At 41.4% G+C, this 21,830-nt stretch overlaps 1 protein-coding gene across 1 annotated transcript in view; it reads right to left on the bottom strand.

Moving 5' to 3' along the window:
• Positions 1–21,830, bottom strand: part of LOC103257958 (phosphatidylinositol 4-phosphate 5-kinase type-1 beta-like) — a gene marked incomplete at its 5' end in the record, with an annotated part of 93,192 nt that overhangs the window by 47,697 nt on the left and 23,665 nt on the right. Inside the window, one exon of the mRNA XM_008055663.1 lies at positions 21,144–21,288. Within this exon, the coding sequence (XP_008053854.1) occupies positions 21,144–21,288 (145 nt within the window). The remainder of the gene's footprint in view (positions 1–21,143; positions 21,289–21,830) is intronic.

Below are 21,830 nucleotides of genomic sequence, written 5' to 3'. Positions count from 1 at the left end.
TGCGCTACCACGCCCGGCTAATTTTTGATTTATTGTAGAGAAGAGGTCTCGCCAAGTTGCCCAGGCGGGTCTCGAACCTGTGGTCTCAGGCAATCCACTCACCTCAGCCTCCCAAGGTGTGGGATTATAGGCTGAGCCACTGAGCCTGGCAATGATACATATCTTAAAATGGCTTGATTGGGGTTTACAAAGGTATTAGGTGGTAGGATTATGAATAACCACTGTCTTTTCCAAATTCCCTGTATTATAAAGCTCTCATATAATTTTTTTATAATCGAATGAATTCACAAAGCAGAAAAAGTTTATTCCTTATTATAGACTTGAAATTGCTTCACAATTATTTCTATTATTCAAATTCATGATTTTTCAAGTTATCAAGGAAAGATTCTAGGAGGCTGGTGTTTTTTTTCTTTCTATTCTTTTTTTTCTTCCAAGTCGATGTTGGGAATACTATTATCCCATGTTCCAAAAATTGCTATTTGATCAAAGGTAATGACCGTGTTTGGTTTCACCATTCATTGCCATCAATTTCTGATACAGTCTTTGCAACATCATAAAAATAACTCTGTCATCTATTCTAAGGAAATGAGAGCAAATACCTCTAAGCATTCAAGGTTAATACTGCTTGAATCAAAATAAGTTAACCTTTAAAAACTTGTGGAGTGAGACATTTGCATTACAATGATTTTATTTTAATGTTCAAGAAATGAGACAAAACCAGCTCCATGGTTTAATTCTTGAGACATCTCACATAACACTCCAAAGAGCCCATCTAATTTAAAAAATAATAATTATTTTTTACTTGGAGTCTCACTCTATTGCTCAGTCTGGAGTACAGTGGCACAATCATGGCTACCGAAGCTTAGACCTGCTGGGCTCAGCTGATCCTTCCACCTGAGTCTTCTAAATAGCCGGGACTAGGTGAATGCCACCACACCCAGCTAAGTTTTTGATTTACTGTAAAGGCTGGTCTTGAACTCCTGGGCTCAGGCAATTCTCTCACCTTGGCCTCCCAAAGCGCTAGGATTCTAGGCATTATAGGCACCTTGCCTAGCCTTAAAAAAATAATTTTTAAAAATTGGCTGGGCACGGTGGCTCAAGCCTGTAATCCCAGCACTTTGGGAGGCCAAGGTGAGAGGATTGCCTGAGCCTGGGCAACATGGTGAGACCTCATCTCTACAATAAATCAAAATAATTCAAAATAAATCAATAAATCAAAAAATTAGCCGAGTGTGGTAGAGCACGCCTGTAGTTCCAGCTACTGGGAAGGCTGAGGTGGAAGGATCGCCGGGAGCCCAGCAGGTTGATGCTGGGGTGGCCATGAGTGTGCTGCTGCTTTCCAGCCTGAGTGACAGAGTGAGACTCCAACTCAAAAAAAAAAAAAAATTAATGCCTTGATATACTATCAATTAGGAGAAAAAAGGCAGAAAATCATACCTCGTTCTACAACTCAGGCAACAAAATCATAGATGCTGCTTGGATATCTCAGAATGAAAACAAAGACCGAGAAAACAGAAATTTCTGACTAAGATTCTCATACACCTCTCTCTGTCTGTAGGATGCTCTGTTTCAAACCCATTTCCACAGAGTAGGCTTTTAGTTTGAGGGGTAAATGGTCTGGTGGGTGGTATTTTAGTTAAAAGAGTCTAAACAATTGCTACTTAAGAAGCAGAAAAATCTGTTTCATTAAAAAAAAAAATCACCATGGTTTTTCTTTATAGTCTGTGTATGGTACCATCACTGATGCCTACACAACAGCCACAGTGTCCCCAAGACTTGAGTTTTGGTAGTAAGTGGAGATCCGTAGTGATGTGGATCAAGACATGCTACCCCCAAGTATAGCACCTTGGCATTTGAGAAAATAAGTCATAAAACCTAGAAAGGTCACTCTCTGACCTTCTGTCACCCTTCTCTATTGAGGCAGGCCATGAAAGAATTCTAGGACCTTCCTCTGAAGTAGGTCCTAAGTCCCTCATTTGAGAGATGCCCTCCCTATTCTTGGAGGAAGAGAACATCCTTATCTTTGAAGACACAGGAACACAGTGAAGAATCTGAATAAACAAGCCTTGTGCTATGTTTCCCTGGTTTATTACCATCATACCATGCTCAGTCATACTTTACTACTATCCACTTCATCAAACCTAGCATAAAAAAATCCACAGGCTTGCCCATTCTTTGGGGTCTTCATTTCCAAAGGCTCTTGTGTTAAGTAAAACTTATATTAAATAAATGTGTATGCATTCCTCTTTCTAATGTGTCTTTTGTTATAAGGGCTTCAGCCATCAACCTAGAAATCTTTTCCTCCTCTATAGCAGTCTTAGTACAGACAGCCTTCCTCCTGACCTCCTTTGCAGCTAGAGATGGTTACGTGATCTACTTCTGGCCGTGAGCTGGTAAGAGGATGCTGCTGGGGGCACAACTGGGCAACTTCTCTGTCTCCAATGAAAGAAGAGAGTCTTGAAATGTGAAATCCTTCTCCCCACTTTTTGTTTCTTTGCTCCTTCTGTTTCCTTTCCATAGGAGTCCCTGGATTGAGACATGATGTTTGAAGCTATGGCAGCCATCTTATAACCATGGAGCCATAAACAAGAGAAGCAAAAGCCAAAAAGTGAAGAGTGGCAGAGCAGGAAGATGGAAAGAGCCTAGATCCTTGAGAATCACTGGCCAACTGTACCTGTCCTGGACTGCATATACCAAGAAAATGAAAAATATCCTTTATTCTATCTTAAGCCAGTGCTTCTCAACCTTTTTTAGTGTCATGACATTCATAGCACATGATAATATTCATCCTGCCTCTGGGGAATACATCCGAGACTGCTGGTCCCTGAGCGAACTACCCAGGGGGGTTCAGTTGCCCTTGGATCCCTCACCACCCAGAAGACTGAGGAGATAAATATCTCTGCATATCTCTTTGTGACTCACTAATGGGCCTTGCCATATAGATTGGAAGGTTCTAGTTTAAGCCATGCTTACCTGTTACTTGGCTGAAGGCATTACTAACTAACACTCAGACTCACTTCTGCTTGTCAATGCATATATATTTATAGCAGCATATAAATATGCAATAAACACTCATCTAAGCCTAAATAATATCATGTGAGTCTTGTTGGTTTTTTTTTTTTTGGTCAGTTATGGGGCTACTTCTTGATTGACTATGGTCACATTACATGAGATCCAATCACAGACATGCTTTCAAATGATGCATTTGAGAATGTATTCATAATGGTCATAGATTTTAGAATAAAACAGTTTCATTTTATCTGAAAATTTCATGAGTCAAGCTACTGTGTGTGTGTATGTGTGTGTGTGTGTGTGTATGTGTTTTATATGGTCTTAGATTTGAGTACACAATGCCCTTGCAAGAACTGATTTTTCTGTGATCTTATCATTTATATTTCTAAGTTCCTTTTATCAATTCCATCAGAGTTGATGGGTATATCAAATAAAATAATGTCTATAAAGTTCCTGGCAGACTACATGGTAAGGAGTATGCATCCAACACATGGGTCTTCAATTTATGAACAAAACTGTAAAAAAAATCTGTGCTCTGGGTGTGGTGGTTCAAGTTTGTAATCTCAGCACTTTGGCAAGCAGAGGCAAGTGGATTGCTTGAACCCATGGGTTTGAGACCAGCCTGGACAACTTGGCGAGACCTCACCTCTACAATATATCAAAAATCAGCCAGGTGTGATGGTGCATGCCTGTAGTTCTAGCTACTTGGAAGGCTGAGGTGAAAGGATTGCCTGAGCCCAGCAGGTTAAGGCTACGGTGGCCATGAGCATGCCACTGCACTCCAGCTTGGGTAACAGAGTGAGACTCTGACCCAAAAACAAAAACAAAAACCAAAAAAACCCCTAACCCCCCCACATGCAAAAAAACTGTGCATGAATTAATGGTAGTCATAACTCACTAGTTAAAAATTATCTTCCGTATTGATACAGTAAAAAACTTTATAAGTGTTGTTGGATACAAAAATACAAAGCTCTCACCACTCCCCAGAATTCATGTAATTATTTCAATCTGAGGCCAGCTCTCAGGTGACCTACCTTCCTGTTTTGGCAAGAAAGTGCCATGCTCAGGTTACATCTGAGAGCTGTGTATTCTTCAACAAAAATATCCAGTTCCCTAGTTCTCCAGAGATCACACTGAGAGGGCTTTATGTGGGAGCCCCTTGTTTATTAAGAACTCTTTCTGTGTCACTGAGGCAAGGAAATGAGTTTTACATCTGTCTAAACTACAGAATGACACATGGGGTGAAGGACAAGAGTCACGTGGGGAACGCCAGTGCCTCGCATGGTGCTTGGGCTGATGAGCTCAACACACCTGTTTGTATGGAGAGTCAGATTATTGATACAGACACAGGTAGGAGCAAGGGATCGATACACATTGCCCTGGAATGAAACTTTTTATAAAAAGACACTGTCACTTTTGGGATTCCCTTTTAGTTCAACTAAGTATAAGCACTTCAAATGATGCCTCTGGATAATTATGAAACATTTTCTGAGCACTTAGGCCAAAGACAATGAGCAGAATGATCAGAGCTGTGGAGTTTTGTCTTTAGTACTCTTTCCTTGCTACAGGCTTCAGAGACAGCTCTGGGAAAATCATCTTTCCTAACTCTGTTCTAACTCACTTGGCAGAGATGTTTCACAGAACCGAATGCCTCCTGCTTTCTATGGTTATCGATCTATCTATCTATCTATCTATCTATCTATCTATCTATCTATCTATCTAATCTATCTATCTATCTCCCTCCCTCCCTTTCTCCCTCCCTCCATCCTTTCTTTTTGAGTTGGGTTCTCACTCTGTTGCCCAGGCTGGAGCCCAACAACATGATCACAGCTCACTACAACCTTGACCTCCTGGGTTCAAGGGCTCCTCCTGCCTCAGCCTCATGAATAACTGGAACTATATTTGAAAAGACAAGATCTCACAATGTTGCCTAGGCTGGTCTCAAATTCCTGGCCTCAAATGATCCTTCCACCTTGCCCTCCCCAAATGCTGGGATTATAGGTGTGACCCAACATGCCCAGACATAAGGCATCTATTTATACAAATATTATAGTTTCTCAAGAGCAAAGATTTTCCATCTTTTCCATCCTCATTAACATCTTATATAACTTTCTGTGACTAGAAGGCCCTCTCTAAATGTTTGGGGATAGAGAATTAAAGTATGTGAGAATATATTAATAGATGTGGGACGAATCCCAAGTTTGAGACACTGAGACAAAGCAATGTCCATTTGAAGAATTTGACCCAGTCTGGTGGGCTGGCGGTCAGGCACAGTGGAAGTCTATTGGTGAGGGTTGAGGAAGCCCCATGAAGACAAAGTGTATTGAGTCATGCCTTAGTTATCAGAGGGTTTATCTAGTTCACTGTGGTAGGCCACCCCAGGACTCATGCTTGATTCCTAGGGCAAGAGACAGACAGATGTGGGGGATGTTTAAGTATGCAAGAGAGCTTTAAGTTAAAAAATAGGAAGAGCTATTTTATGAAAAGTCTTTAAAACACTGAGTCCCAGCAGCATTGCTTTGGGGTCCTTCTAACAAGTAAGGGTATGCACCGTATCTCCCCACCTCACCCCACCCCACCCTGCCATGTGCCACAAAGCTCAGGGGTCTTCACGCCTGCAGTGTGCAGGGCATGAGGCCCAGCAAGCGGTGGGTGGGAACAACGCCTGGCAGGTGACTGCAGTCAGGGATGATGAGCCATGGTGCTTGTCAGTGGGACTGGACTTGTTTGTGAGCACCCAAGAGACACCTCTAGGGACTTCTGGGTATACTTGGACAGCACCAGGCAGGGGACTCAACATCTGCCACAGCAGATGAATAAGTGCCAATGAGAGCTGGGTATCTGACTGTAACTCAGTTTGTTGCCACACGTGGGAGATTTGGTACAACTCTGGATACAGGGAGCAGCATAACTTGGTACAGCCACTATGATTGTGTCAACATTTGTCACTAGTCCTTCTCTTCCATGATGCTTGCCAGTGGACCAAGATGATGTCGGGAAGGCCACAGATGCTTCCTGATTTACTGTCTCATGGTGAGATACCAATAAAGCTAAGATACAAGGCACCCTTCAACATAGACTTTTCAACTCATTCCCACCCAATCAGAAATATACTGATTATGGATTAATCCATTATTTGTGATTTTGTCTAATTTGAAAGAGGGTTCCCTGAACAAGGAGTCAGGAAATGGAGGTCTTATCTCCAATTCTGCTATTAAGTTATGTTGCAAACCTTAGAATCTTCATGTAGCAACGCTCTGAGCCTTTCTCAATTTACAGACTAAGGAGTAGAGGCAGATGGAACACATCCCATCTCATTTTACTGACACATCCAACCCTCTAAAACTACAATTAAGGGTTAAAAAAAAGGACACAAACTTATACAAAGGGCAGAAGATGGGGAGAGGCTAACAGAAACAAAACGGTGGATTCTAGAAGGCACATGGACAGGTAGTAATCGATTTAGCAAACTCAAGCGAGAGAAATCCTAAGCTCCCACTGGGGAAAGCAAAGAAATACATAGCCAAGCAAATACCCTGCCCCATTCCAAGAGAAGATTAGAATTTTTTTCTTGATTTTTTGTTTCTTCTCTGAGGAAAATACAGAACAAGATACATGGACCTAGGAACATCAGGAGCAGCTGAGGGAAAAGAGAAAGATGAAGTGGATATGTGTATACTAGATGCTGAGACCCAGTTCTCTTCCTGTCAGAGGTCCCAGAAGGCTGACAGCCAGGCCTTTCCCCTCCAAGGAAAAACTGGAAGCATCTTCTACAGGGGAATCTGACCAGCTCAACTCTGTCCAAGTAATTACATTTTCAGTCAGCTTCTAGTCTTTCTTTGTTGAACAGACAAACAAGGATTTCCAAAAATCTGAGCAAAACCTCCAGTATGAAAGATGCAGTCTAAAACAAAGAGAAAAAGGCAACCTGAATGAAAAATTGAGACCACAAAGTGAGAAGAGACAAAAATCAGAGCAAAGTAAAAAACACAATCCTAATATCTTCAGAAAGAACAAAGAATACATTAACCGTATAATCAGGAAAGATTGCTGAAAAATAAAATCTCAATGAACAAAAAAAGAATTCTTAGAAAAGATGGCAACGGAAATTAAAAACTCAGTGGAGGGATTAGGAGATGAAGTCAAGGAAATCCCCCCAGAAAATAGAACAGAAAGGCAAATAGATGGAAATGAAGAGAGAAAAGTAGAGAAAATTGGGGGACAAATCCAGGGGATTCTATATACATAAAAGGAAATGCACAAGGAAGACAGGAAGTAGAGAGGAGAAAATAAAAAAATAATTAAGAAAGTTTCTCCAAATCGAAAACATGAGTTCGCAAGTTGAAAAGGCCCTCTGAGGGTTCAGCATACTGGCTGAAAACAGATCTCTACCCAGACACAGCATGTGCAATAGTGAGACACCGGGAGAAAATGGAAGCACTTACAAATTTCTGGAAAGAAAATAATGCAGTCGTATACTGAAGATCAGGAATCAGAACTGTACTGGATTTCTCAGTAGTAACTGGAAACTAGAAGATAATAGAGTAAAGCCTTCACCATTTCAAAAAACCCCCAAAGATTTACAACCCAGAAATCTATAACAGCAAACCTATCAATCAAGTGTTAGGGTTAGAATAAAGACTTAGATATGCAAGACCTCAAATATCTTGCCTCCTATGAATCCTCTCATACTGGAGGATACTGGAGAGCATTCTGGAGGATGTGCTCCACCAAAATGGAGTAAATGAAGAAAGAGGAAGACAGAGGAGATGCCAGAGGAACCAAGGTGACGAGTATCCCCACAACGAAGGAACAGGGAAACCTCAAGCTAAGACATATGCATCAGACACTGAAAGCACCCAGTCCATACTGGACCAGGCCAGAAGGCTCTGGGGAACATCCACAAGACAACGAAGTCAGCAGAACTGGTTGCATCTAAATGGTGTGAGAAGCAATGACAACATTGGCAGAGGGTCCAGGGTTCCAGTGAGGAAAAATATATAGAAAGCTAAGCAAACAAAAGAATAAGGCACTTATTTATTACAAGGCAAACAAAAAGTCACACAGGAAAGGAAAACCAACCTTAGTATATCATACTATTCACACAGTCATAATAAAATACTCAGTATTGATCAGAGCACAATCACAATGTAATTGTACTGGAAGACTGGGAGGGTGGGGATGCGAAGAGTGATTGTATGTGGTGGGGCGGAGCTAAATTGTCATCGTCTGTAGTGGGTAGTTATTAGCTAATGCCTAAACCTGAAAGATCAAGAAACAGTAATATAATCATGTTATTTAGAGAGGTAAACTTAATTGCCAAAAGAATCCCCTCGAAGAGTTGAAGGTAGGTGCACCTGGGTACAGTAAAGTGTATGGGGAGGTAGATATGGACCTTCTCTTCCTAACACATTTTAGGACAATTAGAACAATTATTTGACCATAACACTCTAGGCATGTAATTTTGTTCCAAAAATAAACGATTAATTTATAAATTTTGAAATAAATTAATATATTAAATTTTTTAAGAAATAAAAGGTTTGGATGGCATGATAGGCAAAGGTCCCTTCCATTTCTGAAACTCCATAATTCTTCTTTTATTTTTATTTTTAGAGAGAGGGTGTCACTCTGCTGCCCAGGCTGGAGTATAGTGACCTGATCGTAGCTCACTGTAGCCTGGAACTCCTGTGCTCAAGCAATCCTCCCACCACAGCCCCTCAGTAGCTGGGAAGTACAGGAGCGCACACCACCCCACCTGGCTAATTAAAAGATTTTTTTTTTTTTTGTAGAGATGGGGTCTCATTATATTGCCCAGGCTGGTCTCAAACTCCTGGCCTCAAGCAATCCTCCCACTCAAGCCTCCCAGTGCTGGGATTACAGGCATGAGTCATTGTGCCCAACTAAAACTCCATGATTCTTTTAGGGTCAGTTTTGCTATTGGAATTGGAAATATGGGAGGGTGGGTATAGGGGAAAAGCTCATTTCCCAAATGAGCTTTGACCTGGCCTTGGAGTACCTGGTCTCCCTCCTGTCACATCTCAGTGACCACATAGAAAACGGTAGGTGAGGGCAGCTGGCATTAGTAGGGACCAATCCAGATGCATGTACATAAAAACAGAAGATTAAAAACACTCTTCTCCAGATAAGTGCTTAAATACTCAGAAGCATTATTCCAGTATGATGAAAAATGATGAAAGAAAAGACAGAGAAGCTCTCCAATTATTTTTTTTTCCAAGTAGCCACCATGACAACATTTGCCTTTTAGCAAAATCCTTCACTGGAAAAACAAGTCTGGTCATCTTAAAGTTTTTTTGTTTTTTTGTAACTTTCCAAACACTAATTTTTAATATGACTGATCAGAAAAATAATGAACTCCTTATATCACTATATATTTCATCATTATTTCCTTATTCTTGAAAACAGGCTATTAAATAATTACATTTTGGATTAATAATATTCTGAATTGAGAGTTTCTCATTGCCTCCTAATTTCCTCACCTAATTCTGATACTCATAACAATTACAAGCTAAAAGCAAAAGGCAGGTTGTAGTGGAGGCACCTGTCTGCCCGTAGGGAGGCCTGGCCAGTTGGTTCTCTGAGGTTAAGGAGTCCTCAGCAGGAGGTTGACGTTTGTGAACTTCCGGTGAAATCCTTTCCCTCAAAGGTCAACAAGTCATCTAAATTAGAAGAGATAAAGCCAGCCACTGTGGAGATAATTCCACAGATAACAGAAGGATTAAACAGAGGATGTCGGGGATCAACTTTCTACTTGCCTTGGAAGATATTTTGTCTGTTACTCTCCCTGTACATTTGAGGTATCTCAGAGAAACAAAATTAACCCTGGGATTCTGGCTGAGCCCTGGACTAAAGGGCCCCTGAATAGAACAGAAATGGCCAGAGCTGGTAACAAGAGCCTGCAAGTTCACCCATTAAAGATCTCAGGCCTGGCAGTCACCACTATTTTGTACATGAAACAAGAGCTAGACTAGAGGCAAAGCCTCGGAAGGCAAATGGGAATGCTGTGTGTGAGCCAAAAGGCAAAGTCTCAAAGAGAGGCCAGGTTGGGAAGGCAGTTGACTCGATGTGGATGCACATGTGGGAAGGCGCTGGCCTGGGTGAGGCCACTGGGCCAGGAGTTGTCTAGGGTAAGAAGCTACCTTGCACAAAGTTGGCTTAACCAAGGGAGCAACTGTCACATGGACAAACCAAACGGACAGAGTGAAATGACAAGGACTGAAGTGGGGACTTCCCAGGGCCCAGAAGAGTCAAAACTGACCTTTATACAGAAAGGGTGAGTCAGTGAAACCCAGGGGATCTGAAAGAGAATGACTCTGCTTGGCTACAGAATCCGGGATCTCCGTAGATTGAGAGAGGTCAGGAATGCTGCTGGGCAGAAATGTAGTTTGACCTCAGGGTCAGCTGGGGAGCAGGTTTAGGGCCCCTGGAGCATTTCCCAGAGGTGTTACTAACCTAAGAGACATTTAAGGCAAAAGCGCACTTTTGCTTAGGGCTCGGCCAGGCATGTCGAAGGTGCCAAAAAGGAAGTGAGGCCCTGCTCTCGGTACTATGATCTGAAAACACAGCCTCTCTGTTATGGTTTTATTTCTGGCATTACATGTTATGTCCTCTTAATTACTCGAACGGGCCCAGTTGTCTCAGCCTAACCGCAAGGCAGATACTGTTTCATTACTCAGAAACGGTAGAGAAGGAGAGGAGTTTAACTTCAAAGAACTTTATTTACTTTTTATTTTTTTTACTTTTTGAGTTGGAGTCTCACTTTTGTCACCCAGGCTGGGGTGCAGTGGCACGCTCACGGCCATTGCAGCCTCGACCTGCTGGGCTCAGGTGATCTTTCCGCCTCAGTCTTTCTTTTTTTTTTTTTTTTTTTTGAGTTGGAGTCTCACTGGGTCGCCCAGACTGGAGTGCAGTGGCCGGTCCCGGCCACCGCAGCCTCGACCTGCTGGGCTCCGGCGATCCTTCTGCCTCAGCCTTCCGAGTAGCCGGAATTACAGGCATGCGCTACCACGCCCGGCTGATTTTTTGATTGATTGTAGAGATGAGGTCTCACTGCCCAGGCGGGTCTGGAACCCGCGAGCTCAGGCAATCCACTCACCTCAGCCTCCCAAAGGCGCGGGATTACAGGCTGAGCCACCGAGCCCGGCTTCAGTCTTTCAAGTAGCAGGAACTACAGGCACGTGCCATCATGCCTGGCTAATTTTTTGATTTGTTGTAGAGATGAGGTCTCACAAAGTTGCCCAGGCTGGTCTTGAACCCGTGGGCTTGGGCAATCCTCTCACCTCGGCCTCTCAAAGGGCTGGGATTATAGGTATGAGCCACCGCGCCTGGCCTAAAAAACTTTATTTTTACATTCTAATTACTGTGCCTGACAACTTTCTGAGGAGTTCGCTAAAATGCAGATTCCAGGGTCCCATTTCTTTTTTTTATTTTATTATATAGATGTGGGGTACAAGTAGGACTAGATAAACGAGCAGTCTATGTGCAGGCGAAATCTGGGCCTCCTACTGGTCCACACATCCTCTAGTTTAGGATCAGATACCCTTATTGATGTTATGTGTCCCCCTGCCACCCTCCCCTGGCAGTGTTCTGGGACTGCTGATCCCTCCCTTAACATTGTGATAAATTTTCAGGACCCACTTATGAGTTAGAGCATGTGATAGTCAGCTCTTTGTTTCTGTGATAGATCACTGAGTATGATGGACTCTCAACCCATCCAATCTGCTGCGAAGTTCATAATTTTGTCCTTTATTGCTGTATCTAGACCCAGGTATCTTGATGTAGGAACTAATCACATTGAGAAACATTTCTGTAGACATTCAGTGAAGGAAGGCAGAGAATTGGGGAGGGTCTACAGAGGTACACCCACCACCAGCAAATCATTCTTCCAGAGACACAGCACTAGTGGTTGAAGTCAAGAAAAATAAAGATGTAGTTTTTTGGTCCCAGAGCTAAGAGGCAGAGAATGGGTAAAGGAAATTTTTGTTGAATTAGAATATCAATGGCTAATCAACAGTATCCTACCTTGGGGGGGAGGGGGCAATATGATTTATTCATAAATTGAATCCATTAAAAAAAAAATCACAGTAATACACAAAAAGCACCTAGAAACATGACCATGCACCAATTTCTCAGAAAATGTGAGTATTCTTTGCATTAGTACTAAATCCTAAATTATTCTTCATAAAATGACAAATATCTGAAAAATTCACTTCAATTTCCTGCCCAAGCAGAAATATATGCGAGATCATATGAAAAGCTAATCACTTCAGAAGTAATTCTATAATTTGTAAAAGGAAAAAAGAAGAAGAAAAAAGACATCTGGTAAAATCCAGGTGCAGACTAATATGATGTAATTTCATGTTTCTTCTTTTTCTTTTTTTTCTGGGAGTGGTGAGGACAAATTAAACTAACAGGTATATTATAAAACTTTTTTTTTTTTTGAGTTGGAGTCTTATTCCGTCTCCCAGGCTGGAGTGCAGTGGCACGCACACTCACGGCCACTCCAGCGTCGACCTGCTGGGCTCTGGCGATCCTTCCATCTCAGCCTTCCAAGTAGCTGGAACTACAGGCAGGCACCACCACACCCAGCTAATTTTTTGATTTATCGTAGAGACGAGTTCTCACCAAGTTGCCTGGGCTGGTTTCAAACCCGCGGGCTCAGGCAACTCACTTGCCTCAGCCTCCCAAAGGGCTGGGATTACAGGCTGAGCCACCGAGTCCTGCCTATTATGAAACTTCTACCAGGTCCCAGTTTTCTCTGCATGTGTGCTAGTCAAAACTGGAGAGAAATGCAACATGGCAGCATGCCTAACACTCCTAATTCCTAAAATGAGATATTCTTCTTTTGGGAGGCTGAGGAATAAAGAAGATTTTTGCTCCAGGACCCTGAGGAGTATTATTCTCCTCTAAACACATGTCATTGTTTGCTAGGGGACCTAATTTCCATGTCACTGAGGAAAAAGTTGACTATATCCTTCTCCTCACTAAGAAGAATGGATGCGACCACGTTTCCCCCCAACTATGTGTGTTTGCTCTAGACTGAAAAAGATTCACTTGATGAGATGGTATGGAGTGGTAGATTCATGAAATAGATGTTGGTAATAAAGTACAAGTGTTTTGTGAGGGCTAGGGAGTGTCTCAACTGCTCCCAAACTGTGTCTGCTACCTTATCAGAGGGAGCCTCACCTGGGTTCCTCAGGCTTACAAGCCATTTTTTTTTCTCTTTTTTTTTTTGAGTTGGAGTCTCACTCGGTTGCCCAGACTGGAGTGCAGTGGCTGCTCCCAGCCACTGCAGCCTCGACCTGCTGGGCTCTGGCGATCCTTCCACCTCAGCCTTCCAAGTAGCTGGAATTACAGGCATGCACTACCACGCCTGGCTGATTTTTTGATTTATTGTAGAGGTGAGGTCTCGCTGCCCAGGTGGGTCTCGAACCCGCGGGCTCAGGCAATCCACTCACCTCAGCCTCCCAAAGGCGCGGGATTGCAGGCTGAGCCACTGAACCTGGTACTTACAAGCCACTTTAAGGAATTCTTTTTTTTCTTTTGAGTTTGAGTCTCACTCTGTTGCCCAAGCTAGAGTGCAGTGGCACAACTACGACTCACTGCAGCCTCATCCTTCTGAACTCCTTCTACCACAGCTTCCTAAGTAGCTGGGACTACGGGCGTGTGCCACCATGCCTGGCTAATTTTTTTGTAGAGATGGTCTCCCTGTGTTGCTTAGTCAGGTCTTGAGCTCCTGGGCTCAAGCAATCCTCTCATCTTGGCCTCTCAAAGTGTCAGGATTACAGGTGTGAGCTACTGTGGCTGACTTTCTTTGAGGAGTTCTTTTTTTTTTTAGAATAGAAAATATAGTTTATTTAGAAATAAATGAGAGAGAGAAAGAGGAGATTCACTACCCCAAAGTAAGGGAAAGGGCCAGAGCTTAAGAAAACTTGGCCTCTTTGAGGAATTCTTGAGCTAAAGAACCATTTTATCTATCCTATGTGTCTGGAATTAGCTGAGACATTTCTAACAGTATTTACAACTGGCACAGCACCAAGGAATATGTTATTAACTGTCAAACTTGTTGATAAATACTGAAGTCTCTAATTGCATGGATCATTACAAAAAGTATGACTAGTTTACACAGTATTATTACATCAACCTGTTAATAACTTGGTTCTATGATTCCTTGTATGAGTCTAAATCGATTCCTGTTCTTGCATGTACACTCCACCTTTGTAAAGCTTTGATCTTTCCTTCTCTTTTTTTTTTTTTTTGAGTTGGAGTCTCACTCTGTTGTCCAGACTGAAGTGCAGTGGCCGCTGCTGGCCACCGCAGCCTCGACCTGCTGGGCTCCAGCGATCCTTCCACCTCAGCCTTCCAAGTAGCTGGAATTACAGGCATGTGATACCACGCCCGGCTGATTTTTTGATTTATTGTAGAGATGAGGTCTCGCTGCCCAGGCGGGTCTTGACAGTCTGGGCTTTAAGTGAGACTTCAACTAAAAAAAAAAAGTATGTATGTTCTTGTGCACCTTCTTTATAACACTTTTTAATTTTTTTTTTTTTTTTTTGAGTTGGAGTCTCACTCTGTCGCCCAGACTGGAGTGCAGTGGCCGCTGCCGGCCACCGCAGCCTTGACCTGCAGGGCTCCGGTGATCCTTCTGCCTCAGCCTTCCGAGTAGCTGGAATTACAGGCGTGCACTACCAGGTCTGGTTGATTTTTTGATTTATTGTAGAGATGAGGTCTCGCTGCCCAGGCGGGTGTTGAACCCGCAGGCTCAGGCAATCCACTCACTTCAGCCTCCCAAAGGTGCGGGATTACAGGCTGAGCCACTGAGCCCAGCTCTCCTTCTCTTTTTAAAAAGATCTTACCTCAATCTGTTTTTGCTCTGTGTATCGTGACTGATATTTACAACCTGGTATTTACAACCTGTCTCAACTACTTTGCAATGCTGGGGCTGATAGTTGGAAAACTCCATCCTGCAGGTTCTTTCGCAGGTCCTGCCTGGCACCGCAGGAGATGGATGAGAAGGTGGCAAGGGGGCAGGTACCTTTGGTCCCTATCCCTCTCATTTTGCTCTCTTCTTTCTTTGGGTAGTACCTCTGGAGGTGGCTTTGTTCTTGTCATTATCCCAGGTCTTTACATGGCGTGCCCCTCCATTGTCCCCTGTCTCCCTTCATTTTGTAAGTATTAAGGGTTCTTGCTAACCTTGCTATAATAACAGAAGATACAGGATTTTCTAAACCCAGCAGGAACATATCTAACAAATATCTCTTCTCAAAGATTATGTGGTGATTTGGAGTCTACCTGGAGAGTTGGAAATAACTACTTGAGGAAATAGCTATTTTAGGTTTCTTATACATTTAAATTAATGTTAAATTTTAAAAGTGTTTGAACGCTTGTCTCTAACATCTTTGAAGATGAGACTCTTTGCTCAAAAATCACCTGGAAAAGAAACGATAAAAGAGATGAGGAAGATGATAACTTGTATTCCACCAAATTTTGTTAAAAGCATCATCTAAAACTCATATATTCTATATCAGTGCTGAGGGTAGAAGTCATGGCTCTACTTTTTAGTCATGGGGTCACAGGAAACTTATCTAATGTTGTTAAGCATCAATTCCCTGATCTACAAACTGAAGATAATCAACACAATAACCTTACAGAGTTGTTGTAGAATCCAATGACTCAATGTGTGTAAAGGGCTTAACACAGCCCTTAGTAAGGTCCAACGACTCGCTATTATTGTAATTGCTATTATTAGTATTACTAGATTATTGATGGCTTGAAGTATAACTTGTACTATGATAGAAAAGTTGCCATTGCAATGCTATTTTTAATAAGCAAAATTCACCAGTGACTTGTAGAACACACATCATAGGTAGATTTTTTTTTTTTTGAGTTGGAGTCTCACTCTGTTGCCCAGACTGGAGTGCAGTGGCCGCTCCCGGCCGCCGCAGCCTCGACCTGCTGGGCTCCGGCAATCCTTCCGCCTCAGCCTTCAGAGTAGCTGGAATTACAGGCGTGCGCTACCATGCCTGGCTAATTTTTGATTTATTGTAGAGATGAGGTCTCACCAAGTTGCCCAGGCGGGTCTCGAACCCTCGGTCTCAGGCAATCCACTCACCTCAGCCTCCCAAAGGCACGGGATTACAGGCTGAGCCACCGAACCCGGCTCATAGGTAGATATTAACATAAGCCTACCACTTTGCCTACTAGAAACACTTTAGCTATTAAGCAGCAAGAAAAATGACTGAAACACAGGACCGGAATTTATGATAGCAAAAAAACCCAACAGCCAACACAAAAAGCAAGACCAGAAGTATATGGATTCAAGAGTTGTACATTGGAAAGGACAGGAGACTTGGACCCTAGAGGCCTATGCTTAACTAAAGTCCTACCAGTTTGCTTAGAGATGTCACTGAAGTCTCTGTATTTCCATGTCCTGATCTTGTAGTCAGATCTAAAGAAAGGACTTTAACCTTCTTTGAGATGACTCTATTTGTATGTCATTGAACTTGAATGGTAAGCAATTTGTGGGGAGAGGCTTGTGACTAGAGGCAAGTGTTGTACCCCCTTCTAGATTTATGATACTCCAATGGCAGGAAAACGGGGGCACAGGGCTGCTGTCAGATCTGCTGGGTCAGCATCTAAGACCTAGAACGTTGGACTCATCATTTAGGGAGACTTTTCCAGTTGTTCCTCTATGTGCAAATGACTAGTGTCTTTTTCTCTGCCATATTTGCCCTTCTCACAATAATCCAAATCACTTCAGGGTGAGCCAACTGTTAGAAATAGCCACTAACAAAATTGGAGACTGGACAAGGTTGGAAACTGGTAAGACATCTTTGATGGGGAAAGCACAGATATATTGGAATGAAGTAGGGCCTTTAATCCTTATGCATAATCAGAGCTTTCACTTTGCTACCAACTATGTAGGAAATCATGAAAAGAATTAATATTCATGGATGTAAACTATTTCTACAACATTAAATTGCTCTTAAAATTTGGGGTAAAACACATTTGCTTCTATATTTCTTAGTGCTCAATGTATACCTCTTTTAAAAGAATAGACTTACTAGGAAAGAAAAATTCAAGCATCAAAAATTCAGAGCTTACATACTCATGATTTGACTCGGAAGCAAGTGCCCATGACAGTTTCTCTTCATTCCTATAATCTGCCTGCTCTAACAAGACTGCACGGTGAGACTTGAAAGCATGTACTCCCAATGAGAAGTTTAAATATAGACTTTTAAGTTGATACTATTTTTTTTCTTTGCTTCCTAGTCAATTTTTAGAGTACTTTTTTTTTTAAAGAATGGATTGCTATTGAAGTTTTATAGTTACAAAGAATAATCCTTAAAAAAAATTCTAAGAGACAGCAGTTTCCCACTGAAGTATATAATTTAAGAGTGGGGACATTCAGGCACTAATCAATACCTTGCAAACTTAAGGATTCTAAGAAGACTGACAGAATGACAACTGCTAGTTGAAGTATTTACAGCTTATTTTAGCACAGATATGTATAGCATAATGCCAAAGTGGGAAAACAGACCCTTCTGCCTGAACAGAAAAATGACTCATCGATAAAGTGAAAATTCTTACATGTAAATTATAACATCAATAGACAACACGTTTTCATTCTTTTTCTTTTTTTCTTTTCAGTGCATTTTCATGCCAGGCTATCTGGATTGGATTTTAAAACTTTAAGTAGGCCAGATAAGATTTAGAATACCGCCTATTTATTGCCTCAAGAAACATCACGTGGGATTAGGAGGGCTCTAAAGGGAAAAAAAAGATACGAACAAAAATATGACAATTTCTTTCCAGTTTGCTGGTGAAGTTTCTCTAGGGAATAACTGGGGATGGGCACAGTGAGTTGAGGAAGCAAGGCTATTGACTCCCAGGGATTCTCATGCTATTTTTCTTCAGAGTTCTTTAGCACCTTTGGGCCTCTTTCCTTTATGATTGTTTCCAAGTCAGTGATTAAGATCTGAAGTCTGTCTATCAGTTACTCAGGGCTAAAAGCATAAATGTCCCGGGGAGCAGGCAGATAACAGCACAGAGCAGTGAAGCAGAGTAGTTGACCAGGAGGGCCTGGAGTTCTCTCCTCCAGGTGATAAACGCCGGAAGGAAATACAGCCCAAATTATATGATGCCAAAGATATGGATTTTTCAAAAGGATCTGGGTATTTTAGTTGTTTGGCTCATTTAAAAAACATTCTGGGCTCACTGAAATGTTTTTCTCTGGTTGCATCCTGTTGGCAGGCACTGGCTTGGCTATGGCCCCTGCTGCAATGCTGCTGCTGGTGGGCTTGCTCAGTAGTATGTTCCAGGATGGATTTTCTGGTGCCAGCCTGGAGCCCAGGCCCCTTGTCTTTCCACAGACTTTGTATGCACCCAATTCCCTAGATTAAATCCCTTTCTGCTTAAGATGAAATGGCTTCTCCTTCCTGCAAGTGAACCCCGACTAATAGCTAAAGAAAAGATATCAAATTGCAACTTGAAGATACAATGCCAAAGACTTATATAAAACTCATTTTTTAAAAATAAATATTCTTTAAAAAGGGAAAATATCATAGATAACTAATTTCCTCCCTTCAAATTTATATGCTAGCAGGTATCAACATAAGTAAAAGTATCAAAAGTTACAGCACAGCCCTCAGAGCATGCAGAGGAAGACACACAGAGGTAGCTCCCCAGATGGCCAGGAAGAATCAAGAGTTAGGAGAAGCCAGTGTCAGGTCCTGGGGAAACCTTATGAATACCCAAGAGTTTAATACTTCTGGCCAAGAGACTGAATATTTAACAACAATCATCACAAACAAACAAACAAAAAAAACCCTTTTATTTCTGTGCTGAAAATTTCAGTAAATGATTAAGACACATCCAATTATATGTCCCTGATAGTTACCACAGTAGTAAATTGTAAGTAACCACCATGGCTTCACATGAAGATTGTTTTTGACCTTGTTAAGAATGTCCTATGACTTTCCAGCTACCCTTTGAGCTGCTATTTATATTTGAGAGCAAAAGAATTTTATATAGATCCATGAATTCAACTGCATCACACAGATAGGAAAGACTATTGCTTGACTAATTAACATACTAAATTTAAACATTCAAGGTACACATTAATATTAAGTATAGCACATTAATCTAAGTCACTTCAAATTTCTCCAATCCAAAGAAGGTAGCCAAATCAAATAACTTTTATATAGTTCAGGAAAGTTTAATGATATTATGATGGAGCTCTATTTGTTGATCCTTAGAGCAGAACAATCCAAGCTCAAGCCCAACCAAGATTTGAGGTCTTAACATTCATTCTACTTTCTCAATCTAGAGTGGTTGCCTAATCTGCTACCTACCTAATCTTGAATCTAGCCGAGAGTGGAGGGAACAGCAACAAAAAATAATTACTACAGCAGGGCCAACTGCTAAACTTTAACTTGCCAAAAGACCAAGCTAGATTCTGTAGATATACACAATATATTAAAAAATAAATCTACCGTATTGACTCCTCTTTCTGGAAGGGAATCAAGCTGCTAGCCTGGAGGTGGAAAATGACTTACAGTAGAAGAAATACTTCACCTGCATAAATCTGATCTTGATTCTCGAGAACTAGATTTCAACAAGATCAAGTTTTACAGTTAGTAGATAATTACTGAGAGCCTATACCTATTAATCCCTCTTTTGGAATTAAAGTTAGTTATAAAACTACATACATAAATATAGACAGTAAAACATCCTATAGACTTTTTTTGGGTAAAGATATCATTTTCTATCATTAGAACCAATGTTCAAGAAAATTTTGTTTAAAAAAGAAACAACACCAAATAAAAAGCTGAGAAATTTCAACAACCTACTCCAATACTTAAAGTCCCATTAAATGTTTGAGAGACACTGTATTAGTTTCCCATGCCGGTGTAACAAATTACAAGCATAGTAGCCTAAAACAACACAGATGTATTGTCTTGCAGCTCTAGAGGTGAGAAGTCCTAACATTCAAGCTGTCGGCAGGGCTGTGCTCCTTTGTGGAGACTCTAGGAGAGAACTCATTCTCTTGCCCTTTCAGCATCTGGAGGCCACCTGATTTCCTTGGCTCATGGGCCCTTCTTTATCTTCAAAGTCAGCAGTGTAACGTCTTCCAATCCTTCTCTCTCTCTCTCTGACCTCTGCTTCGGGTGTCACATCTCCTTCTCCGACTCTGACCCTCCTGTCTTCCATTTATAAGGACCCTGTGATTACACTGGGCCTGTCTGGATAATTCAGGATACTCTTCCCATCTCAGGATCCTTTATATAATCACATGTGCAAAGGCCCTCTTGCCATATAAGGTAATACAACCACAGGTTCCAGGAATTGGGACAAAGGCAACTTTGGGGGCCATTATTCTGTTTACCATAGTAACTAAGATCACATGTATAAAAAGAGAATATTAAAATGTTTCGGCAGCTGTCTGTGTAATAGTAACTAAGAGTGCTTGTTTTAAAAAATCCATTCCTTTGGAGAACATCATCCAAAGTGAACTAACACAGGAACAGAAAACCAAACACTGCACGTTCTCACTTACAAGTAGGAGTTAAATTAAGGATCTGCAAAGCCACAGAGAATGGTATAATGGGCAGTGGAGACTCAGAAGGGCAAGGAGAAAGGGATGGAAGGACAAAACAATCACCTATCGAGTGCAATGTGCACAGGTGGGTGTAGCAGGTACACAAAACCTAGACTTCTTCACCACTATAAAATGGAACCATGTAACCAAAAACTATTTGTACCCCCTAAAGCTATTGAAATAAAGAAAAAATAAATTCCTAAGAGATTTGCTAAAGTAAAAATGATGAAAGATTTGTCTTCTTCCATGGAGCCAAATATATAATTTTAATGATAATTTAATTGTATAACATACACATCACGATTAACTGTAAAAAAAAAAAAAAAAAGGACAAGGGTTTTTCCTCCAATGTACTTTTGCTGCAGTAAAAATCACAAGTGTTCTCTCTCTCCTACTTACAAGGTAGGTGACAGGCACATCTTTGTTGACTGTGTTCCCATTCAGAGATACCAGTTCAGGCCTGATGTTGATGTGGTAGCAGCCTGATGGGTAATTTGATCGCGCTAAGCATTACCTGTTTGAATAGAGCGTAGCCCTGTCTTGTGAATAGTGCTCATTGACGTATAAGGAAGAAGATGAAATTGTGGTTGCCAAGGAAGCAGCTTCAAACAGTGATGGAGTGCTAGGCACCAGGTCTGGCCTGTGTCGGGATCCCAGGGCTAAGGAATGAACGCAACACACACACTCATGAATCTCAATAATAAATGCAGCTTAAGCATCTATAATAATGTAAATGAGTCAAAAGCATTTATTTTACTTATCAGGCAACAAATTAAATTATGAATTAACTGAACTCTTCTGAATGACAGCAGAAATGTAAAGTAGCTTCTTGCAAACAGGTTAAACAGAAAGGAAATTGCATTAATTTACAAAATGGTTTATGGAAATGGCATTATGAATGTTCTTTTAAAAACCTAATAAAGTGATTGACTATTTCAAAAAGATGGCACAAAAAACTCCCAGGAACTTGAGATAATTCGACAGAGATTAAAAGGATGACTGACAAATATATAAACATACAGTGAACCTGCTTTGTCTTCTTGTGATACATACACATCTATATTATTTTAGACCCAGAAATGTAGACTTTTCAAGAGCCAGAAAACAAATACTTCAACAGACTGTCAGCTATACCTTAACCCCATCCGAGCCCACACGTATTTCTACACATTATCCAGGGCTCTTCTTGACATATCCTAAT

The sequence above is a fragment of the Carlito syrichta genome, unplaced genomic scaffold (assembly GCF_000164805.1).
Source record: "Carlito syrichta isolate Samal-C Ts95f unplaced genomic scaffold, Tarsius_syrichta-2.0.1 Scaffold301910, whole genome shotgun sequence".
In the NCBI taxonomy this organism is placed as follows: Eukaryota; Metazoa; Chordata; class Mammalia; order Primates; family Tarsiidae; genus Carlito; species Carlito syrichta.
The sequence above is the reverse complement of the archived record's forward strand: the minus strand, read 5'-3'. Positions and strand labels throughout refer to the sequence as shown.